The following is a 24,197-nucleotide window of genomic DNA, read 5'->3' as shown; positions in this document are numbered from 1 at the left end:
CTGTTTTTGCCATTCTTCCTCTTCACACTGTTTCTGCTTGTATGTGCTTTGTGTATGCGTGTTGACACACTCAACATGTGCCTCGGCTCTGTACCGTACGTCACCGCCACGCGTCAGCATTCAGGTGAAAAAAATGTACCGGTATTTTTCAAAGGCTGTATAGTATTGTTTTTAATTAATTAGTACTGCAGTACTTTATTAGTACCGGTATACCGTACAACCCTAATTTGTAGTTTCAGTTTCAGCTCTGATTTATTGCACAACCCGGTGTAGTGTTGATAATAAGGTGCATGTTCCTGCAGGCAAAATAAGCTGGAAGAGGCGCTACTGTTCTCCGGCCAGTTCACAGATGCCCTGCAGGCTCTCATTGACTGGCTGTACAGAGTGGAGCCTCAGCTGGCTGAGGACCAGCCGGTTCACGGTGACATCGACCTGATTCTGAACCTGATAGACACCCACAAGGTCTGAATTTCTGCTCAATTATGTCTGTTTTTTTATTAATTTTCCATCTCAAAACGTGAATTTTCATGTATCACACTCGGAAAACGAAGGAAACTTAAGCCGTAATGTAGGAGGCGGACCAGTAAACGGGCTTGGTATTGTAATTTCGTTGCATTGAAGGTCTATGTCAGGGGTGTCCAGAGTGTGACCCGGAGCCTATTTGCGGCTCGCAGCTTCTTTTTTTTTAATATTCAAAAAGAGTTTAATAGTACTGTACATTTTTATTTTTGTTTTTAAACATAAAAAGTGGAATAAAAGAGAAAGCAAGTGTAGTGTAACAAGAAAAAGTAGAAATGTTGACGCCAAAGTTAAACCATTTTTTCTTTTAAAAAAAATCCATATATTTATCTGTTCTTACCTTTGATCTTTCAGTCTGCTGCCCTCAGTGGAAAACGTTTGGTCACCCCTTGTCAAAGTGTTTTATTCATCCTGGTTGTGTGAAAAACAGATGCCTTTATGTTCCAATAGCACTTTGTCAAGAACAAAAGCATCACAACAAATGGCTTTTTGTTGCACCAGCACAGACTCCATTGAAAAACAAGTTGTATGTGTGCCTTTATGTAACAGGAAAGCCAAATGTGTGTGTCTAAGGGTTGGTTAGTTGGGTGCAAACATTATATAGGAAAATAACATGATCAAATTTCTCAAATTTTGTTTGCTTTTCCACATTTTAACCGTGTCTCACCATCACCGATGATCCTCCGCAGGGTTTCCAGAAGGAGCTGGGAAAGAGGACCGTGAGCGTCCAGGCCCTCAAACGCTCGGCACGGGATCTGATCGACAGCAGTCACGATGATTCCTCCTGGATCAAAGCCCAGATGCAGGAGCTGAGCACCCGCTGGGAGACGGTGTGTAACCTCTCGGTGTCCAAGCAGGCACGTCTGGAGCAGGCCCTGTGCCAGGCTGAGGAGTTTCACTCCACGGTTCACATCCTGCTGGAGTGGTTGGCTGAAGCTGAGCAGAGTTTGCGTTTCCATGGCAGCCTGCCCGATGATGAGGATGCGCTGCGTGCATTGATTGCCCAGCACAAGGCAAGCCATTCTGATTTATTTCACTTAAAGGTGACACATTAGGCAATTTCTCTTTTTTTTTTATTGTGCAAGCAAGACCAGTCAACTGTTGACCCCGGCGGCCAACAGTATGAGAATGACACCATATCGGCCCCCCCGTTCAGTTTGTGCAATAAAAAGTGTTGCAGCAAATTTGTAAAAATATTATAGAGTGCTCCGACATGAACCACTGTTAACACATTGGCAGGTCCTTGCGTTGACATTTTAACCTTGCTTGCAAACAGAACACTGTGGCCAAACTGGTGATTTACATACTGTAACGGAGGTGTTCCTTCAGGAACCCCTTTAAGTCCTCTTTTTTTTGGCAGTTAAACACTTTTTTCATAATGTGATTTAGGGTTGGACCAAAACTGATATCCCATTATTTTTAGGCCAAATGGTGATATAGGATATATACCGGTATATTAAACAAATCGTGCAAAGTGCTTATGGTTGCCTAAGTATTTTTTGGCTTTATAACCAATGTTGAGAGTGCTCAGATTATTTTTGTTGTAAGTAGTAACGTAACGTGTTGCTTATTATTATAAAGTAATTAGTTAGCTGTGACTATGTCAATGAAATTTTCGTTAATTTTGTTAATTAACTTTAGGTTTATAGCCTCACGCTTGTGCGCAGGGATAGATGAAGCCTGTACCACTGACTTTTCCGTTTGAAACTACTCGTGCGCTACCTAAGAGAGGCACTTTCAAGCCGAGGAGTAGCTAAACAGACACATCGAGCAGGCAGCAGAGAGGAGCTATCGCTAGCTGCTGTGCTAAGTCGCTAAAATAACTGAACAACATAAACAGATGAGATTAGTGATAACGTTGCTACAAAGAGCAAATTGGTAAATGTGTAAATAAAGCTGTAGTCACTCACCAAAAGCCAAATGCCTTGCATCACTCGGGAGTCGAGAAGTCGGCACAGGAGCCGCCATATTATTTTGAAAAGTTTGTTGTGTTGCGTCGTTGTGCATCAGACATACTTAGTAAACACGCAAGGGGCGGGGTTGAGCCAAAGAGAATGCCTTGTGTTTCACCCATCCGGCGCACAGAAGAGAAAACGGCCGTAACAAAGGCACATTAAAAGGTAACGGTGTGGTGGTATTGACACAATTTCTAAAATATATCGGTATTAACTGTAATACCGGTATACCGCCCAGCACTATTGTGATTTATGTAACTAAGGTGTTGCTGTAGCTTGTTTACTTCAGATGCAGTCAGTAGTTATTTGTTCAACTTCTTTAATTATACCGGTGGTGTTCCTCAAGGATCCATTTTAGGTTCTCTCTTTTTCATCATTTGGGCTATTCAACTTGTGGCCTGAGAGGTTAGTTTAAAAAAAACTTGGGAGGAACTGAGATTTTTGCAGCAGATTCCTAAAAGAGTGTTGTCATAGAGACGATCTTTGACTAGCTTTTTTGCAGAAGGTTCTTAAAAACAGCAGAGTGCTGTGCGTCCACTGTAACGCTGGTTCTCTGGAATATAAGTAATAAGACTAATAGTGAATGGAGACGTCCTTAGCTATTGGAATGTGCCCCCCAAAACATTTTAGTTGAATATCCCTGGCCGATAGGGTCTAGAGAAGCCCTATTCAACTTGTCCGCTAAAGCTTTTCATTCGGCCCGCCGAACATCAACCAAACAGGCTTGATGAAACCATTAAAACTCGACTTACCATGAATTGATTAACGTGAACCCAGACTTAAACAAGTTGAAAAACGTATTCGGGTGTTACCATTTAGTGGTCAATTGTACGGAATATGTACTGTACTGTGCAATCTACTAATAAAAGTTTCAATCAATCAAAAAGTTTATTATGTATGCAGTACTCCTGCCACCCCACAGGGGGCAACAGCGAGGCATATGTGTCACAGTGAAGCAGCACTGGGGTGAGTAGGAGAAAACCACTCATTCAACACTGGAATTTTTTAAAAAATAAATTGTAAAAATCAGACTTTTAACAACGACTGGACAACAAAGTATAAATGTTCCACCCAGAGCAAGTGCTCGAGTCATTATTTTCTGGCGGACCTTTTAAGCGACGGACACCTTGTTCGGTTGTTCCAGACAAGCAGCAACAATGGTAGAAATCCCAGCGTGTCAGCTTCATCATGAAACTTGGTCAAACATTTGCAAGTAGAAATAATTAGTGCATAAATATATTTAGTTTGTTTTGTATTGAAATTGCTGACTCTGTGATATATTTTGTTTTTGTGGTTATGTTGTTTTTTGTCTGAGAGTAATAATCATCCATCCCATCCATTTAACCTAGTTTAATACATATAGTGCTAAATTTGACCAGTAGAGGGTGACAATGCTAATAGTAATAAGTCCCTTATAATGTTTGGTGTGTGAATGTTGTGTAATTTCTCTATGTGTAAACATGTGTACCGTATTTTTCGGACTATAAGTCGCTCCGGAGTATAAGTCGCACCGGCCGAAAATGCATAATAAAGAAGGAAAAAAACATAAATAAGTCGCACTGGAGTATAAGTCGCATTTTTTGTGGAAATTTATTTGATAAAACCCAACACCAAGAATAGACATTTGAAAGGCAATTTAAAATAAATAAAGAATAGTGAACAACAGGCTGAATAAGTGTACGTTATATGACGCATAAATAACCAACTGAGAACGTGCCTGGTATGTTAACGTAACATATTATGGTAAGAGTCATTCAAATAACTATATCATATAGAACATGCTATACGTTTACCAAACAATCTGTCACTCCTAATCGCTAAATCCCATGAAATCTTATACGTCTAGTCTCTTACGTGAATGAGCTAAATAATATTATTTGATATTTTACGGTAATGTGTCAATAATTTAATACATAAGTCGCTCCTGAGTATAAGTCGCACCCCCGGCCAAATTATGAAAAAAACTGCGACTTATAGTCCGAAAAATACGGTAGTTGTGTGAATATATTAACACTAAACCTTCTATTTTATTTATGTAAAATACACAATGGACTTTATTCATGTAAAATACACAATGGACGTTGTACTTTTGTTATGTTTATTTTAGGGCTGCAACAACTAATCGATTAAATCGATTAAAATCGATTATTAAAATAGTTGCCGATTAATTTAGTCATCGATTCGTTGGATCTATGCTATGCGCATGCGCAGAGTTTTTTATTTATTTTTTTTAAATTAAATTTTTTATTTTTATTTTTAATTTTTTAATAAACCTTTATTTATAAACTGCAACATTTACAAACAGCTGAGACACACTAATCAAAATAAGTATGGTGCCAGTATGTTGTTTTTTCCCCAATAAAATACTGGATAGGATAGAAATGTAGTTTGTCTCTTTTATCCGAATATTAATCGATTAATCGAAGTAATAATCGACAGATTAATCGATTATCAAATTAACCGTTAGTTGCAGCCCGAGTTTATTTTATGTTTGTATTTTCAGTCTTAAAAACCTAAATGAAGCAAGAAGTGTCAAAAAATAAAACCAAGGAAGGAAAATAATTCAAAAGAAGGAACATCAATCCTCAACTAAAACTACAGCTCCTTTTTCTTCATACTGTTAACTAGCTGCACACGCTGCAAACAAGTAGCGAGGGCAGAATAATGAATTTATTGACAGTGCAGTGTGAACGCTGATGTGTTTACTTTGCAAATAAGTAAACGCTGTCTCAAAGAAATATAACTTGCGAAGTCACTTTCTGACGAAACATCCACATTTCGATGTTCGGCCCCTGAGCTCTTGGGCTGTTGAAACTGCAGCCCTTTTCATGATGTAGTTGAATAGCCCTGGTCGAGTCCCAACAGGCAGGGGTGCCGAAAAGGGGGGGTAAAGGAGACGGATTCTAGGGGCCCATGATGGAGGGGGGCCTAGAGAGGCCCCTAATGATGATGAAATTATAATACAGGGGGCCCTGTAAAGATTCTTTTCATGGGGCCCAAAATCCCTAGCGGCGCCCCTGCCAACAGGAATGGCAAACAATTCACTGTTTTGTCCTTTTGTACCTAAGAGGTGATATAATGACATATGACAGTCTGTGCATCCAACAGCTCTGCTTAGCTTTTGGATTTTCTATGGCAGTAGTTCTCTTGTATGCTGTTATATGTGTGCAATAATTAAAATGACTTATGTTGCATATTTCAAGTGGTGTCTGTTTTCATTGAAGGAGTTCATGAAGAACCTGGAGGACAAGCGAGCGGCTCTGAATAAAGCCACCGGTATGGGCGAGGCTATTCTGAACATCTGCCATCCTGACTCCATCACAACCATCAAACACTGGAACACAATCATTAAAGCCCGGTTTGAAGAGGTAAATGCTGGTCTATAATGATGTCCTATACAAACAATTGTCTTCATTTGATGACGTGTTTGATGTTAGAGGGATTCTGAGTCATTACCTCCATTCTTTTTTATCCCAGGTGCAAGCCTGGGCCAGGCAGCACCAGCAGCGACTGGCTGCAGCTTTAAGTGAGTTGTTAGCCACTCAGGATCTGCTGGAGAATCTGCTGACTTGGCTGCAGTGGGCTGAGTCCAACCTGAGTGACAAAGACAAGGAAACCCTGCCACAGGAGATCCAAGAAATCAAAAGCCTTATAGCAGAACACCAAGTAAGGGAAACCTTCCGTTTATTACGTTTGTAGTTAGCATTTTCATATTAAGAGCTTAAAGACGAACTGCACTTTTTTGGTATTTTGCCCATCTTTTACAATCTTTATGTAAGACAAGAACACACGTCTTTTCTTTTTTTTGCGCTCTAAATCATGAAAACCGATGTTATAAGCGAAATACATCGTATCCCCATTACCTGCATTGGTAGCAGCCTGTCACTAGCATTTTTTTTAAATATTTGTTTTACTATTTAGAATGCACACAAAAAAAAGATGTGCATAGGGATTGTATATTATATGCAAAATGCCCTGCCAAAAATGCAGCTAAACACATGTTTTTACTTGACTAAAGCCCCGCCCATAATGTCATGGTAGTCCTGCTAGCTAGCATATCAAACAACAATTACCGTAGTGACCCACATATAAATTTATGTTTTTCCACAAAAAAATAAGTCAAAGGCAAGTTGTCTTATTTGTTTAGTTGAGACATAGTCATGTATATATGTAAACTAATATGTGGTGCCAAAGTGATTCACAGCTTTTCTACCTGTCACTCCCACACAACAGTGACCTTGATATATGAGGCCTAAAATGCTTGGCAAGTTAGCAGTGGAGGAGTTATGATGCTAATTTTACGTAAATAGTAACCAAATAAGAAAGGATATGGATACTGATATTTAAAATGTGATTGGAGCAAAAAGTCGTTGATTTTGTTTTGAAAATAATTTTCCAAATGTGTCTTGAAAAAAAGGTCTTATATAGTATGTAAATTTGTAAAAAAAAAATAAAAAAATGTTAAACCTAACTTAACTATAAACATTCTTGTTGCGTTGCCCTGCAGGCCTTCATGGAGGAAATGACCAGGAAGCAACCAGATGTAGACAAGATCACAAAAACACACAAGAGGAAGGCTGCTGTGGAACCTCAAATCCACTCTCAGATCCCCGTGCTGGACAAAGGAAGATCTGGAAGTATGTAGCCCACAATTAAACCTTACGAAGCAAAATCCTGAGCCATCTGGCAAGTGATGAGTCACTACTGAGTGACTCAACATCCTCACTGTGTCCACTTCGGCACCTGGAGTGATGTCATTTCTGACTTATTATAAAACATTTCCTGCACACTTAAGAGGTTTTTTTTGTCTTTGTCTCCTCCAGGAAAACGTTCTCCAACACAAACCATGTATGCGTCAGCGACACAAGCTCCAGTCGAAACCAAAAACCCGCGGGTGAACCTGCTGGTCAGTAAGTGGCAGCACGTGTGGCTGCTGGCTCTGGACAGGAGGAGGAAACTCAACGATGCTTTGGACAGATTGGAGGAGGTAACCATGGTCAATGTCATGCTTTAGCTCAGAGGTCTTAAACGTGGTCCGCGACCCCAATGGGGCCCACATAGGCACTGCAAAGGGGTGGAGAAATGTTTGGTTGATTAGACTTTTTTAATGTATATATTTTTATATTCTCCCCACAATTTTGAACATTGATCCAACACACTGTCGTGTAGTTTAGAATTGGCATGGCCACCCTACTCACTCTACCTTGCAAGTTTAAAACAAAAACATGAATGAAATATTGTATTATTATCTTCATGTTAGCATTTAAGACAGCTCACGATTACCGGCGCAAGCTGGCAACTAGGAATAGGCGAGATAGTTGTCGGCTAGCGATTAACACACTCGTTGCCAGCTAACTATTAGCGGGACTACTGTGTACCGTATTATTTAAATACCTTAGTATTGCACAATTACAAGGAACCTTTAGGACCAGTTTAATTTAAAGCACAATTCTATACGATATGTACTGTAAGTAGGGAATCCTCACTCGAACTCTCCATCAGTTTAGGCCTGGAAAAAGTTGAAGACCCCTGCTTTAGACGGCAGGTGCCAAACTCATAGCCGGAGGACAGATCTGGCCTGTGAAAGCCTGTAAAATAATATACATCAATGTAGTACATATTCTTTTATTACTAAAAGTATTTGCTCTCTCTATTTTGACAGAAAAAAATACATGTACTGCATGCAATTGCGTATCTTCCGAACTTGAATATGATCTAATAATTCAACCAATTATATATTATTTTACATTTCAAAAATTAATATTTGCTTGACCCTATCCATCAATTTGTACACTGTAAAAATTACTTGACGGTAAAATATTTTTTAGATTTTAAGGTAAAATTCTGGTGACTAATTTTTACCGTCAAATTAACACTGTTTTTTACAGAATATTAAAGTAAATGGAAAAACTGTTCCACTGTTTTTTGAGTTAGCATTTTTTTGCACTGTGAAAAAACATGTTGCTGTTTTCCATTTACTGTAATATACTGTAAAAACAAAAACTGCAGATTTTAGAGTAAAAAACTAGAAGCTCACTTGCCAAAATGTTAGTGTAAAAACCTATTGTTTTTCCATTTACATGAATATGTTGCAAAAACCCCTGTGCTGTAAAAACCATCTATTAGCCGATTTTTTTACAGTAGAAATTAAAACATTTGAATATTCAAATGCATAGAAAATGTTGTTATAATATCATAAGGCGAATCCTTATACGTGCAAAATTTATTGTGGCCAAATGTTCTCACACATTTCTTCTTTCTGTCCAGCTGAAAGAGTTTGCCAACTTTGACTTCGACGTGTGGCGGAAGCGCTACATGCGCTGGATGAACCACAAAAAATCTCGCGTCATGGACTTCTTCCGGCGCATCGACAAAGATCAGGACGGCAAAGTGACGAGACAGGAATTCATCGAGGGCATCCTCTCCTCCAGTAAGTTTACTCGCTGAACAAACTCAATCCAGCTGAATTCTGTTTTTAACACGGGAGTGTGACCGCTCCTCAGAGTTCCCAACCAGTCGATTGGAGATGAGCGCTGTGGCGGACATTTTTGACCGGGACGGTGACGGCTATATCGACTACTACGAGTTTGTGGCAGCTCTTCATCCCAACAAGGAGGCCTACAAACCTCTGACAGATGCAGACAAGATTGAAGATGAGGTATGAACTACTTTCCTGCTTTAATTCTATATGAATGGATGATACAAAAATTATATTCCCTTGTCATTTCTCATTGACTTCTGTTGTAATGCAGATTTCATGCAAACTATGCGTTTCCTTGGCAACGTAGCTGCCTCAAACAACAGTAAAAGGACAATGACAGCTGGCAGGAACAGAAACACTGAATTACTCTTGGACAAGTACTTTAAAAAAATAGAAAACATGTTTATGTGTACATATTTCACAGTTCGATCCATATCAAAGTAAATATTTAGTATAGGGCAGCAGCTATTAATTATTTTAGAACAGTGATCCCTCATTTATTGCTGTTAATAGATTCCAGACATGACCGCGATGAATACATTTCCGCAAAGCAGGAATTATTCATTATATATCAAATATGATATTTACAGCATAAAAACTGTTTACTACCTTTTAAATACTTTAAGAGAGCCTGTTATACATGAAATAACACCCTCGAGTCACCTTTACACTCTTTTTAATCCAATATAGTAATGCTGCTGGAGGCTGAGCCAATCAGTGGCCACAATACTGAACTGCGTGCTCTGAATGGTTTGGTCTCATATAGTGGCAAATACTACTATAGTATTAATATTTTCAGTTCATTTAACAATTTGTATGTTTGAAATGCCTAATTTAGGACAACAATGTTGTAGACCTTGCTTTGAAAAAAAATCAGCGCTGTGGTGAAGTGATGGACGACTGTCAATATTTAGTATAGGGCTGCAGCTATCAATTATTGTTTACATTACATTTAATAGTCTCAACACATATTTTTTAAATAAACAAATATGTTTCTGCTTGCCATAACCTTTCTTCCTTTTTTTCCTAATAAATGCAATTCATCAATAATGAAATTGCATCTTTTGCATGTGTGCATTCATATAAGTAATACAAAAAAAAACACTTACCGCTGTTCGCTGCCACACACATCACGACACCCACACACCATTGCTCTCATGCAGTACAGAAACTAAAGTTCCGGGCACTCCATGTTATCAATCTTTATTAGTTACATTAATATAAGCAACAATAAACAAGTAAAACCAAATGAATTGTTGTAGCCCTAATATTGTACATATTGGAAAGAAAGTTTTTTCGCCACAGTGCCCTCTGCTGGAGATGGACACTGCCTCACTTGCCTACAATGCATTGTGTTCCACCTCAAAGAACCTTCTTAAATGAATATTTTTTGTGGTTTTTTTTGTAGGTGACACGCCAAGTGGCCAAATGCAAATGCCCCAAACGCTTCCAAGTGGAGCAAATTGGTGCCAACAAGTACAGGGTGAGCAAAACTACACAAACATACATATAACATACAATAATTATAGAAGACATTTAACGTTCATCGGAAGTTTTTGAAGGTCGGATTGGGAGCGTTGATTATAATGTCTAATGTTAACATGCATTTTTTTGTGATTGTTCTCCACACCATCAGTTTTACCTTGGAAACCAGGTACATATGAATGTCCTCTTCCTTCTCTCTGCTTATATTCTATTAAGAAATGGCTTTTTTAATATATGCATTTCTAATTAACATTCTGTTCAGTTCTTTGGCTGATGGTTGCATACTGGAACTCAGAAGTATGGAAAATACATGTGGTGATTGTAGTCAATCCACCATTCATAGTACTGTTATCTATTCCAGCTCAAAATAATCAATTATTCAATGATTAAAGGCAGAAAATTGCTAATAAAGTAGCGTAGTCCACTTTTGAGTTTCAGTTATTGTAATATTAATATGCTAAAAAACATTTCAGCCCACATTTCCAGTGGGTTTTCACGTGCTGGCCACTATGGACAACACTAGTGTTTGTGTGCTTGCTATGGGCGCTTCAATATCATGGGAATGTTTTATCTCAACATTGGCTGACGCTTTGTTCTTTTTTATTTAATTTGGCCTCCCAAGTTTATTTAAAACCAAAAAAAACAAACAAATGCATGTTTAATGTGCTCTTTTTCATGCCAGGTCACATTATTGGGAGATGATTATGATGGGATAGTGGAGCAGTGTGGCTTTGTGTTCATGTCTCACCCAACAATGAATTGAATTAATTCTTTTGACAGTTTGGTCTGGTTCACTGCTTACATGACTCCGTAGTCGCCGATGAGACAATAGCAAACAGGGAAAATCAAAATCTAAGCCCTCACCTGCACGTTGCAGTTGTGGAAAGCTGTATTCTGGTAAATGGTTATTTTTAAAGTGTTTCTTGTTGTTTTCCTCCAGATTCATGACTCAATCTCCATCACTGTTAATCACAAAAATCACCAGTTGCATTCAGTCATATTGATCATACAGACTGCAAGATTATCCCTGTTCAGATAAGATATGGTAGCGTCAGGCACACTCAGCGCAGAGGGTCATCAGTGTTTGCTTATGTGTTCCACTGTGATGGATTTAGACACTTTAGAGGTAGTTTGAACCATTCCTCATGTGTGTCATTTTGGTGCTATAGCTCTGCATCATCCGTGTCAATGCATCTTGGATTGTCCTGCAGTAGTAGAGCGTGCAACAGTGTGCTGGATTGCAGGAGGTGTTGCTGTCTGTGTGTCCGCGTATGATCGTGATCTGGACAGAAAGCATGCAGCTGTGATCGTCCTGTGTCAATCATGTTCTAACAACCATGGTCACGTCCAACTGGTCCGTCATACATCACAGCTGCTTTACTTGAGGGCACGGCTTTTCAAAGTGTGGCTGTTTGAGCTTGAGAAAAAGAAGAATTTTTTTTTTTTTTTCAAACCTGCTAAGCTATCTTCAGTTATGTTTAACTCTTGAGACCAATATAGAGGGCCAATCAAAACATTTTGACTGTTTTACATGGGGCCCAGAATTCCTGGTTGAGCCCTTACAAATGTAACTCCATTTTTCTCTATTAGGTCCCAAAATGGTATTTCTCATTTGAGTATCAAATAAAAACACTTTTGAACGAACAATAGATGTTTTTTTAGATTATAATTATTATTACTTTTATATTTCTATGTTTTTTGTCAGAAGAGCCCTTAAATATTTTCAATGAGGAAAACAAAAAATGTGTCCTATTTTTCAAAAGTGAGGTGTAAAAAATTTGTACAAATTAAAAAAAAAAAATGCATTAAAAGTTTTGGAGCAATAAAAGAGAAAAAATAGAAAAAATCTAAACATTTTCAACAACTTAAAATGAATTTAAAACTATAACAATCAAAAACAGAATATACACCAGGTGTGTCCATAGAAGGTTATGTACATATTTATTTTATTTGAATGTTTATTTTACATATTTCATTCTTTACAGACCATTTCTAATTACTATTGTATACATGGTAATTTCATAATTAACAATAACATATAATAATAATTATTATTATAACAATAATGATAACCGTCAATAAAACATGTTGTTATCCTGTGGCATAATCTACTGTACATTTAGGTGTCTTAAAAAAATTGTGTTCACAATATTTACTTAAATAGCATCAGCATTATATTATTTGTTCCACACTTTGAAAACTCTTGGTCTAGTAGTGACAGCATGGCAGCTAAGAAAAGCAAACTCTAACATTACGGCTCCCTCATGTGGCTTAAAATGGTCCCTGCATGCACAGTCAACCTGTATTTGCTCAAACATGGACCGTAATAATGCTGTAATTATACAGTTAGTAACACTGGCCCCAAAAATCAGTTGGACTGACCTCTGAGTTGTGTCTTTGAGAATGAAAACTTGATGTCGGTGTGGCTCTTTTGTGTCAGACCTTTGCAACACACAAACGAAATGAGACTTAAAATTAATAACAAATCACTCATTCTAAAACTGTGCATGTTTAAAGATCCTAATTCAAATTGAATATTGATTCTCCAACTCAGTCTGGTTTCCAGTGTTGCTCAGGTTAAAGGCTGCAGTGTTGAAGCACTCCCAAATTCACACCTCTTTGTCCTCTTTTTTTTCCCACCCACACCCTTCCCCCTCTCCTCCGCGTCCACGCTCTAGTTCGGAGACTCTCAGCAGCTTCGCCTGGTGCGCATCCTACGCAGCACTGTGATGGTGCGAGTGGGCGGCGGCTGGATGGCTTTGGATGAGTTCCTGGTGAAGAACGACCCTTGTCGAGGTGAGGTGGAAAGTTCACAATGTCAGGGCTGCGTGAAAAGTGTTTACAGGCAGACACACACCCTCTATCTCAGTGCTTCTCAAACTTTTTTCACCAAATAGCACCTCAAAAAACACTTGGCTCTCCAAGTACCACCATTACGATACAGTAACACAGTAGGCCTGAATATTCATTAAAAACAAGGCAGAGGGTTTATTTAAAGTATATTTAAAGGCCTACTGAAATGAATTTTTTTTATTTAAACGGGGATAGCAGATCCATTCTATGTGTCATACTTGATCATTTCGCGATATTGCCATATTTTTGCTGAAAGGATTTAGTATAGAACAACGACGATAAAGTTCGCAACTTTTGGTCTCTGATAAAAAAAAGCCTTGCCCCTACCGGAAGTAGCGTGATGACACCGGAGGAAGGACTGCTCACATTTTCCTATTGTTTACACCAGCAGCGAGAGAGATTCGGACAGAGAAAGCGACAATTACCCCATTAATTTGAGCGAGGATGAAAGATTCGTGGATGAGGAACGTGAAAGTGAAGGACTAGCGTGCAGTGCAGAACGTATCTTTTTTCGCTCTGACCGTAACTTAGGTACAAGGGCTCATTGGATTCCACACTCTCTCCTTTTTCTATTGTGGATCACGGATTTGTATATTAAACCACCTCGGATACTATATCCTCTTGAAAATGAGAGTCGAGAACGCAAAATGGACATTCACAGTGACTTTTATCTCCACGACAATACATCGGTGAAGCACTTTAGCTACTGAGCTAACGTGATAGCATCGGGCTTAACTGCATATAGAAACAAAACAAATAAGTCCCTGACTGGAAGGATAGACAGAAGATCAACAATACTACCAAACTCTGGACATGTAACTACACGGTTAATGCTTTCCAGCTTGGCGAAGCTTAGCAATGCTGTTGCTAACGACGCCATTGAAGCTAACTTAGCTACGGAACCTCGACAGAGCTATGCTAAAAACATTAGCTCTGCACCTACGTCAGCTCTCATCTGCTCATCACGACCCGTGCTCACCTGCGTTCCAGCCATCGACGGTACGACGAAGGACTTCACCCGATCACGATGCGGTCGGCGGCCCTGAGACGGAGGAAGTCAAGGTGAGGTCGGTGGCTAGCGCGTCTGCTATCCATCTCAAAGTCCTCCTGGTTGTGTTGCTGTAGTCCGCCGCTAATTAACCGATCCCACCTACAACTTTCTTCTTTGCAGTCTTCATTGTTCATTAAACAAATTGCAAAAGATTCACCAACACAGATGTCCAGAATACTGTGGAATTTTGAGATGAAAACAGAGCTTTTTGTATTGGATTCAATGGGCTCCAAATACTTCCGCTTCAACCGTTGACGTCATGCGCAAATGTCATCATATCGAAACGTTTTCAGCCAGAAGTTTGCCGGGAAATTTAAAATTGCACTTTATAAGTTAACTCGGCCGTATTGGCATGTGTTGCCCTGTTAAAATTTCATCATTGATATATAAACTATCAGACTGCGTGTGGTCGGTAGTAGTGGGTTTCAGTAGGCCTTTAACGTTGTTGTTTACTGTAACATTACACACAGTTTGAACAGTAACACTGTGTTTGAAGAGTATTATTTGGCGTACCTCTAGATGGAGCCCACAGTTTGAGACTCCCTGCTCTATCTCTTATCATCCCTAATGCATACAATGTAGTTTTCTTATCTTATTATACATTTTATGTTACTGTATTTATTATGAAGAGAACACAGAACAAACTGTAGAACAGGGGTGCCCAAAGTGTGGCCCAGGTGCCATTTGCGGCTTGCAGCTCGAGTTTTGTTGCACCGCAGCAAAAGTCGATTAAAAAAAACAAGTCAAATTGTAAGAAAAAATGAGCAAAAAGAGGTCATTTAATGACAAAAAGCAGACATTTGAATTTTAATATTACACTGTGTCGTTAAGCTGACACAAATGTTTGCCTAAAATATATATGTTATTAGCATTTAAAAAATATATACTATCAAAATGGCCCCTGCATGCTTTGACTTTTCAGTATGAGCACCTTGGGAGGAACAATTTGGACACTCTTGCTGTAAGATAACACAATGGCCACAACATTAGGCACACTTTTGTTGTTTTTATTTTCCTCCAATGTACAGTGACACCTGCAAGCCCCTAATGAAGAAAACTAAATACATTCTAGACAATCCAATAAGTAATATTACTTATCTGTGAACTTTTGACCAGAAAAGTAAACTTGCTGTAAATTACATCATTGTTGTAAGGTATTGTATGAACACCATGTGAAGCTACAAAATGTAACAATAGTAACATGTATTACACACACAGACGTGCACTGTAAGTCAGCAGCTTATGTTCTTTGCTTGTTTCTTCCCTCCTGCTCCAACATTTCTTCTAGTTCATCACCACGGCAGCAAAATGTTGCGCTCGGAATCAAACTCGTCGATTACTCAGTCTCCTCTAGGTTGGCAAATCTCACACTTTCTCTCCCAGCTCCATGAACCCACCAGTAGTGGTATGTCTGTCCGCCCCGCACATCCCAAATGTGTGCCGCTTGTGTTGGGCTCATTGGTTTTATGTGTGTGTGTCTATTGTACGACAATGTGAACAGTCAGACTCAGGCATCTTCATGCATGTGGTTGTTTTGTGCGATCACATCACCTGCTGTGGGGCGTTCTCTCTCTCTCTCTCTCTCTCTCTCTCTCTTTCTTGATGGGCATGTGGCGGGCGGTCCTCAGCCGGGCTTCTTTTGCAGCTTTTACTTGAGTCAAACAAAGAAGAAACAATAAAAAAGTGTGTGGGAGGTTAAGGAGGGTTCCAAGTCATGACGAATGAAAGCAAATATGTTGCGTATTGATGTTTGTTTTTTGTCAAGGCGGGTGCAAATGCATGCAACTCATCCAGGTTTGTGTTGCAAGACTATATGAACACATTCATACGCTCACCGGTCACAACATTAGGTGCACCATTCTTTGCTCTGCACTCGACCAGGAAGGCATTTGTTCAAAAATATTTTGTGCAGCCAGTGTAAGAGGGGATATAACCCATTTCATAACCAAATTCATTTAACATGCTTTATGTGAAGAAAAAAAAGTAAATAAATATGGCATAAGGACAGAAGGAATCAAATAGTATATAACATGAAGGTAAAATTATATTAAAAAATATGTAGGATTTAAATAATAAATGAAAAATGAAATACAAAGATAAAATGTTGGTGCATAACTGCAATACATCAGTAAGAGGGTAAAACGTATTAAAAAAAAAACCATTAAAAAAATACTATAATATCGCTGTTATCTATTGTTATTATTTCATTATTACAGCTATTAGAATAAAATTGGCTACAGGATTATAATAACAATAACACAGAATGTATTATTATTATTTTTATAACAATAACATAATACGCTGTTATTGTTATTAAGTTATATATAGCTTAATAGATATCCAATTTATAGCACCAGTAATAACAATTATTATACTCATAACAATTATACAATTATTTCTTACTATTATTTATTATTATTTATGTACTACTATTGTTATTATTATTATTATTATTAATGATAATCATAACCATTATTTTTAGTCTAATTATTACTAATTGTTATTATTATTATAAAAAAATGGTGATAGTAATAATAATTACAATAATAATAATAGGTATTATTGTTATTATTACAACTATTACTGTTGCTCAATATAGTAATAATACAAACAAATTATGAAAATATTGTAAAAAAAACATGTTTTTGGTTGTATGTTTAAAAATAGCAACCAAGTTGTGAGGTAATAAACGTTAAATAAAAATAAAAATGTAGTACAATAAATACTTTCTCTTTTGAAATTGAGGTATATATATATATATTTATATATATATATATATATATATTTATATATATATATATATAGATGTATTTACTATGTATTATATATATGTATATGTATGTATATACTGTATGTATATATATATGTATGCATGTATATACTGTATGTGTGTGTGCATATAAGTACATACATATATGTATATATATGTATATATTATATATATGATTTTATTAAAAAATAAAATAAAAAGTCTTCCTTGGACTAGAACCAGATGATGATGATAATAATTAAGTAATTTATGTAAGAAAGAATGCAAAACTTACTGTGCTTTGTTTACCAACAACCAGTTGTACATGTGCAAAATTATAGGATACCTGGTGGAACACATTGTATTGATCCCAATGAGGTTATACTGATTGGGTGTACCTAATCAAGTGTCCTGTGAGTGTACCTGAATGTGTCCTTTCAAAAGCAGAAGCTTCTTGTTCGATCAAGAAGTGGGCGTGGCCTCTGTTGGGAGAAGATGTTCACCGCATGACATTTGTAGTTTTTTTTGTGGTCTCATCCATTTTTATTTTTCTTTACGATCACCATCAAGTGTCTATCTCATTTGACCGTTATCACCATCAGAACATGAAGACAGAAGTAATTACAGATGTTAATTTGGTGTGTGTGTGTTATCTCAGCTAAAGGCAGGACCAACATGGAGCTGCGAGAGAAGTTCATGGTCCCTGAAGGCACCACGCAAGTGATGGCCAGTTTCCGCTACAGAGGCCGTCGCTCTCGACCGTCGTCCAGGGCGGCGTCGCCTAACAGATCCATGTCCAGTCAAAGCTGCGCCATCCCCGCCAACCCGGCAGCCGGCTGCACTCCCAAGGTGAGAGGAGGGAGCGCACCCGCCGCCATCCGCCATCCATTTTTTTCCATCACATTTGACATTTTTGTTCTCCTTTTTCTTGTATTGCGTGTAGCTTTTGAGTTGTCATTCCGTGTTTGTGTTGTTGATTTGCCATTGTTCCCCAGACGTGTCAACACATAAGCCGCAATTATGATAAGCCATGGCTCACAAACAGCAAACCCTCCACTCCAATTAAATCATCCGACTCCTTCGAGAGCCATGGTTCGTCCTCAGAGGTATTTCTCCAACATGACGTGCAGCGCTCCTTCCTTTTAGACCAGGGGTGTCCAAACTACAGCCTGCGGGCCAAAGGCGGCCCCCAAGACGGCACAAGTTCAATAAACAACGGTGGGAAGCGACGTATTCATATCATATACAAATAGCCAGGGGTCTGATGGCTGCATTTTGTCGCCATTTGGTGGCCAACAAAATGACCTCAACCATTAATTATACTTGCTAGTTAAACAGCAAAGCATTTACTTGTATGACCCAATCCTGACAACCTTCCTTAGTCATGTTGCAGGAAAAAAAAAAAAAATCAGCCAGCACATGTCAACAAACATGGTCACACATAACACGACCTGCTCGTGGATATTTAAAAAACGTCCAATCAACAAAAAACACAAATCTAAATTACACTCATTTAAAAACATTACAAGGGATGATGGGAAAAATGCAAAACACTCTGTACACAATTATCCATGTTTGGCGCATTTTCAGCTGCTTGACATTTCTGATTGATTAAAACACTTGAAGGAGGTTGTCACGGAAGTAAACAATGTAGGAGTTGAACTTTCACACACTCTGATTCCCGAGCGCGGCCACCGCTGCTGCTCACTGCTCCCCTCACCTCCCAGGGGGTGGAACAAGGGGATGGGTCATATGCAGAGGATAATTTCACCACACCTAGTGTGTGTGTGACTATCAGTGGTACTTTAACTTAGTAATCAATGATGATAATTATATATCCATTATATTATAATAATATATATATATATATATGTATATATATATATATACTACCGTTCAAAAGTTTGGGGTCACCCAAACAATTTTGTGGAATAGCCTTCATTTCTAAGAACAAGAATAGACTGTCGAGTTTCAGATGAAAGTTCTTTTTTTCTGGCCATTTTGAGCGTTTAATTGACCCCACAAATGTGATGCTCCAGAAACTCAATCTGCTCAAAGGAAGGTCAGTTTTGTAGCTTCTGTAACGAGCTAAACTGTTTTCAGATGTGTGAACATGATTGCACAAGGGTTTTCTAATCATCAATTAGCCTTCTGAGCCAATGAGCAAACACATTGTACCATTACAACACTGGAGTGATAGTTGCTGGAAATGGGCCTCTATACACCTATGTAGATATTGCACCAAAAAACCAGACATTTGCAGCTAGAATAGTCATTTACCATATTAGCAATGTATAGAGTGTATTTCTTTCAAGTTAAGACTAGTTTAAAGTTATCTTCATTGAAAAGCACAGTACTTTTCCTTAAAAAATAAGGACCTTTCAATGTGACCCCAAACTTTTGAACGGTAGTGTATATATAATCTTGTTACTTTGCATGCAGTCGGCTTTCGGCCCTCGGCCAAATTGTTTAAGCCCAATGCGGCCCCCCAGTCAAAAGGTTTGGACACCCCTGCTTTAGACCCACCTGGAATCCACCTGCTGTCATAAACAATACGATAAATATTTTCTAGTAAACTCTAAACATAGAGATTCCAGGTGGGTCTGTAATGTATTCTAGACTACTAATGTGTTGTTTGCATCCTAACAGCCTTTCTACACCTCCTATGTTAACACGCTTGCTGCTTTCTCGTAATACTTCCCGCTCTTTTCCTAACAGATTTTGACTTGTGTGCAGCCAGCATGGTTCAGTTCTTCAGCGACGGTGTGAATGTTTGTCTTTATGAGCCCTGAGGCCGACTGGCCAGGGTGTACCCAGCTGGGATAGGCTCCGGCTCTCCTTAACGATATAAGCGTCATAACAACACTGTCGCTAACTGTCAACGCGTGCTCGTGTCTTTGGCAGGCGACGCCGGTCCAAGGCAGCAAGCTGCGTCTTCCTGGCTACCTGTCGGGAAAAGGCTTCCAGTCGAGCGAGGAGGGAACGTTAATCAACGCCGCCGTGCTCAAAGCTCGAGCACAGATGCTCGGTGGTGAGTGGCGGGAAAGCTTCTGTTGTTCTATGCTTTTTGCAAAATAGTATTTTAATGTAACGTCTCTCATGACCATGGAGTATCTCACAAAAGTAAGTACAACCCTCACATATTGATGGGTGATGTGGCCTAAAATCTTGATCACGATATAGATTACAACTTCCAGCTATAACGATGTACTGGGGCGGTATGGCGTAGTGCAGGGGTCACCAACGTGGTGCCCGCGGGCACCAGGTAGCCCGTAAGGACCAGATGAGTAGCCCGCTGGCCTGTTCTAAAAATAGCTCAAATAGCAGCACTTACCAGTGAGCTGCCTCTATTTTTTAAATTGTATTTATTTACTAGCAAGCTGGTCTCGCTGTGCTCGACATTTTTAATTCTAAGAGAGACAAAACTCAAATAGACTTTGAAAATCCAAGAAAATATTTTAAGACTTGGTCTTCACTTGTTTAAATAAATTCTTTTTTTTTTTTTACTTTGCTTCTTATAACTTTCAGAAAGACAATTTTAGAGAAAAAATACAACCTTAAAAATGATTTTAGGATTTTTAAACACATATACCTTTTTACCTTTTAAATTCCTTCCTCTTATTTCCTGACAATTTAAATCAATGTTGAAGTAAATATTTTTTTTTTTTTATTGTAAAGAATAATAAATACATTTTAATTTAATTCTTCATTTTAGCTTCTGTTTTTTCGACGAAGAATATTTGTGAAATATTTCTTCAAACTTATCATGATTAAAATGCAAAAAAATTATTCTGGCAAATCTAGAAAATCTGTAGAATCAGATTGTTTTTTGTTCTGGAAAATCTAGAAGAAATAATGATTTGTCTTTGTTAGAAATATAGCTTGGTCCAATTTGTTATATATTCTAACAAAGTGCAGATTGGATTTTAACCTATTTAAAACATGTCATCCAATTTCTAAAATTAATCTTAATCAGGAAAAATTACTAATGATGTTCCATAAATTATTTTTTAAATTTTTTCAAAAAGATTCGAATTAGCTAGTTTTTCTCTTCTTTTTTTCGGTTGAATTTTGAATTTTAAAGAGTCGAAATTGAATATAAACTATGTTTCAAAATTTAATTGTCATTTTTTTCGTGTTTTCTCCTCTTTTTAACCGTTCAATTTAAGTGTAAATATCATTAATTATTAATAATAACATAGAGTTAAAGGTAAATTGAGCAAATTGGCTATTTCTGGCAATTTATTAAAGTGTGTATCAAACTGGTAGCCCTTCGCATTAATCACTACCCAAGAAGTAGCTCTTGCTTTCAAAAAGGTTGGTGACCCCTGGCGTAGTGGGTAGAGTGGTCGTGCCAGAAACCTGAGGGTTGCAGGTTCACTCCCTGCCTCTTGACATCCAAATCGCTGCCATTGTGTCTTTGGGCAGGACACTTCACCCTTGCCCCCGGTGCAGCTCACACTGGTGAATGAATGATAGGTGGTGGTCGGTGGTAGGCGCAAACTGGCAGCCTCGCTTCCGTCAGTCTACCCCAGGGCAGCTGTGGCTACAAATGTAGCTTACCACCACCAGGTGTGAATGAATGATGGGTTCCCACTTCTCTGTGAGCGCTTTGAGTATCTAATAATAGAAAAGCGCTATATAAAATGTAATCCATTATTTATTTTATTACATCACAATGTATTATCTGGTATGTAACTGATAATAGAACTATTTACAACCAGGTTACAAAGGGTCAAAATTTGGCTGCTGACTTACACTATATTGCCAAAAGTATTTGGCCACCTGCCTTTAGTCACATATGAACTTGAAGTGCCATCCCATGGAATTGTCCAAAATGTTTTGGTATCCTGGAGCATTCAAAGTTCCTTTCACTGGAACTAAGGGGCCAAGCCCAACTCCTGAATAACAACCCCACACCATAATTCCTCCTCCACCAAATTTCACACTCTGCACAATGCAGTCCGAAATGTAGCGTTCTCCTGGCAACCCAGACTGGTCCATCAGATTGCCAGATGGAAAAGTGTGATTCATCAGTATGCTCTCTGCGTACTGTACGTGGGCTTATTGGAAAGTCACATGCATTTTGGAGCTCTGTAGCAACTGACTGTGCAGAAAGTCTTTGCACTATGCGCTTCAGCATCCACTGACCCCTCTCTGTCAGTTTACGTGGCCTACCACTTGGTGGCTGACTTGCTGTTGTTCCCAAACTCTTCACTTTTCTTATAATAAAGTTGACTTTGGAATATTTAGGAGCGAGGACATTTCACGACTGGATTTGTTGCACAGGTGGCATCGTATGACAGTTCCACGCTGGAAATCACTGAGAGCGGCCCATTCTTTCACAAATGTTTGTAGAAACAGTCTCCATGCTTAAGTGCTTGATTTCATACACCGGTCCAAGTGATTAAGGCGCCTGATTCTCATCATTTGGATGGGTGGCCAAATACTTTTGGCAATATAGTGTATGTGGGAACATATTGCTTCATTTGATTATTTTGTCAAAGCTATTATTAATTTATTTGCTCATTTACAGTTAATATCTGGTCCTATACACACTTATGATAAAATGTAATAAGCACTTATTCTTCTGTTGTTTGGATACTTTACATCAGAGCGATACTACAAATGTGGGTATCGATCCAATAACAAGGGTCAGTATGATACTGATAGTTGTACTGATAATTACTGATACATTTCAAGATCATTGAATGATTTAAAAAACCTTTTTTTATAACATATAACATGAATTTTTGACATATAAAGTCAAATATTCAAGCACACCATTTCAGGTGACTCCCTCTTGAAGCTCATCGAGAGAATGCCAAGAGTGTGCAAAAAAAAGTAATCGGAGCAAAGGGTGGCTATTTTGAAGAAACTAGAATATAAAACATGTTTTCAGTTATTTCACCTTTTTTTTGTTAAGTACATAACTCCACATGTGTTCATTCAAAGCTGTACACTGACTTTTCTAAACTAATGAACCTTCTGCAGAATCGAGGAGAAGCTCCAGCAGACCAGGAAGTAAAGCAGGAAGCCGAGGGAGCAGCCGCAGAGGCAGCGACGCCTCCGACTTCGACATCTCCGACATCCAGTCGGTGTGCTCGGACGCCTCGGAGACCGTCGGCGACGGCACGCGGACCACGCCGCGCTCCGGGTCACGCCAACGCGGCGCCAAGCCGTCCAAGATCCCCACGCCTCAGAAGAGAAGCACCCCCACGAGCAAACTGGCCAAAGCAGCCAAGCGATAGTCGTCAGGAAGGAAGGCGCCACAAACACTGGAGCTGCAGACGTGTTATTTAAATTGTTGTAGACTTGTAAAATATTCCAGTATGATTTCATGACGTGCGTGGATGGAATGTATTTGTTTTAATGTATTTTTTGTGAAAATGGTATTTTTTATTTTATCAAGCCTGATGGACTCCTTGAAACGCTCAAGGAATGTTTGGAAAAAGTTACTGAATGTAATTTTGTGTCAATTATGTGCGCTGAACTTTGGTGTCGCATCACGCCACTGTGTGTGTGTGTGTGAGTGTGTGTGTGTGTGTGTGCGCGCGTGTGCGTACGTGCGTGTGTGTGTGTGTGGGACGCTGCAAATATTTATTTCTAAGTGCTAATGATATACTTTAAAGGGCAATGCAATATTAGTAGGGTAAGCACTGCAGATACCTTTCATAACAACAACATTATTACTTCCATGTAGCAACAAACTTTGCAGTCACAAAGTCCCGTTTGCAGACCACCGACTTACTTCCCAGCAGCGTGTGAGTCAAGAACCTTCTTGTCGACACTCTCGTAGGCACATCGCTTCATTTCAGCTGTTACTCCAACATTACTTTGTAATAAAGCTGCTTGCACAAAGCTACCACAAACTGACTTGGACCAGACCATTAAGTGCTTATTTTCATTTTACTGCGACTCTTCTCTTCAGGTCAGTTTATGCTTATGTAAGATTTAGTCAGTGATAGTACAGCACTCACTTGCACTTTTCTGTATTTGCGTGGCTTATTTAGGCATTTTTTTATTATTAAAATTTTTATTATTATAATTTTTTATTATTATCATGAATATGTATACATTTTCCAGGATTTAAATGAGATATTT

At 38.6% G+C, this 24,197-nt stretch overlaps 1 protein-coding gene and 1 long non-coding RNA gene across 9 annotated transcripts in view; one reads left to right on the top strand and one right to left on the bottom strand.

Moving 5' to 3' along the window:
• dst (dystonin) overlaps nt 1-23,968 on the top strand; it is a 235,001-nt gene extending 211,033 nt beyond the window's left edge. For 2 of the 8 annotated variants that reach the window (XM_062058281.1, XM_062058275.1), the window contains 17 exons: nt 303-462; nt 1,209-1,532; nt 5,699-5,842; nt 5,952-6,140; nt 6,982-7,111; nt 7,298-7,461; nt 8,742-8,904; nt 8,978-9,132; nt 10,364-10,438; nt 10,592-10,609; nt 11,221-11,337; nt 13,119-13,236; nt 15,633-15,749; nt 17,752-17,942; nt 18,089-18,199; nt 19,998-20,124; nt 23,088-23,968. In XM_062058281.1, the coding sequence (XP_061914265.1) occupies nt 303-462; nt 1,209-1,532; nt 5,699-5,842; nt 5,952-6,140; nt 6,982-7,111; nt 7,298-7,461; nt 8,742-8,904; nt 8,978-9,132; nt 10,364-10,438; nt 10,592-10,609; nt 11,221-11,337; nt 13,119-13,236; nt 15,633-15,749; nt 17,752-17,942; nt 18,089-18,199; nt 19,998-20,124; nt 23,088-23,344 (2,560 nt within the window). In that variant the 3' untranslated portion in view covers nt 23,345-23,968. The remainder of the gene's footprint in view (nt 1-302; nt 463-1,208; nt 1,533-5,698; nt 5,843-5,951; nt 6,141-6,981; nt 7,112-7,297; nt 7,462-8,741; nt 8,905-8,977; nt 9,133-10,363; nt 10,439-10,591; nt 10,610-11,220; nt 11,338-13,118; nt 13,237-15,632; nt 15,750-17,751; nt 17,943-18,088; nt 18,200-19,997; nt 20,125-23,087) is intronic. The other 6 variants (XM_062058283.1, XM_062058280.1, XM_062058276.1 and 3 more) reach the window with 5 other exon arrangements.
• Nucleotides 1-24,197, bottom strand: part of LOC133657233 (uncharacterized) — a 972,718-nt gene that overhangs the window by 428,995 nt on the left and 519,526 nt on the right. The gene's annotated exons all lie outside the window — the stretch shown is intronic.

Source organism: Entelurus aequoreus, linkage group LG09, assembly GCF_033978785.1.
Source record: "Entelurus aequoreus isolate RoL-2023_Sb linkage group LG09, RoL_Eaeq_v1.1, whole genome shotgun sequence".
Classification (NCBI taxonomy): domain Eukaryota; kingdom Metazoa; phylum Chordata; class Actinopteri; order Syngnathiformes; family Syngnathidae; genus Entelurus; species Entelurus aequoreus.
This window is presented reverse-complemented; position numbering and strand designations above follow the sequence as displayed.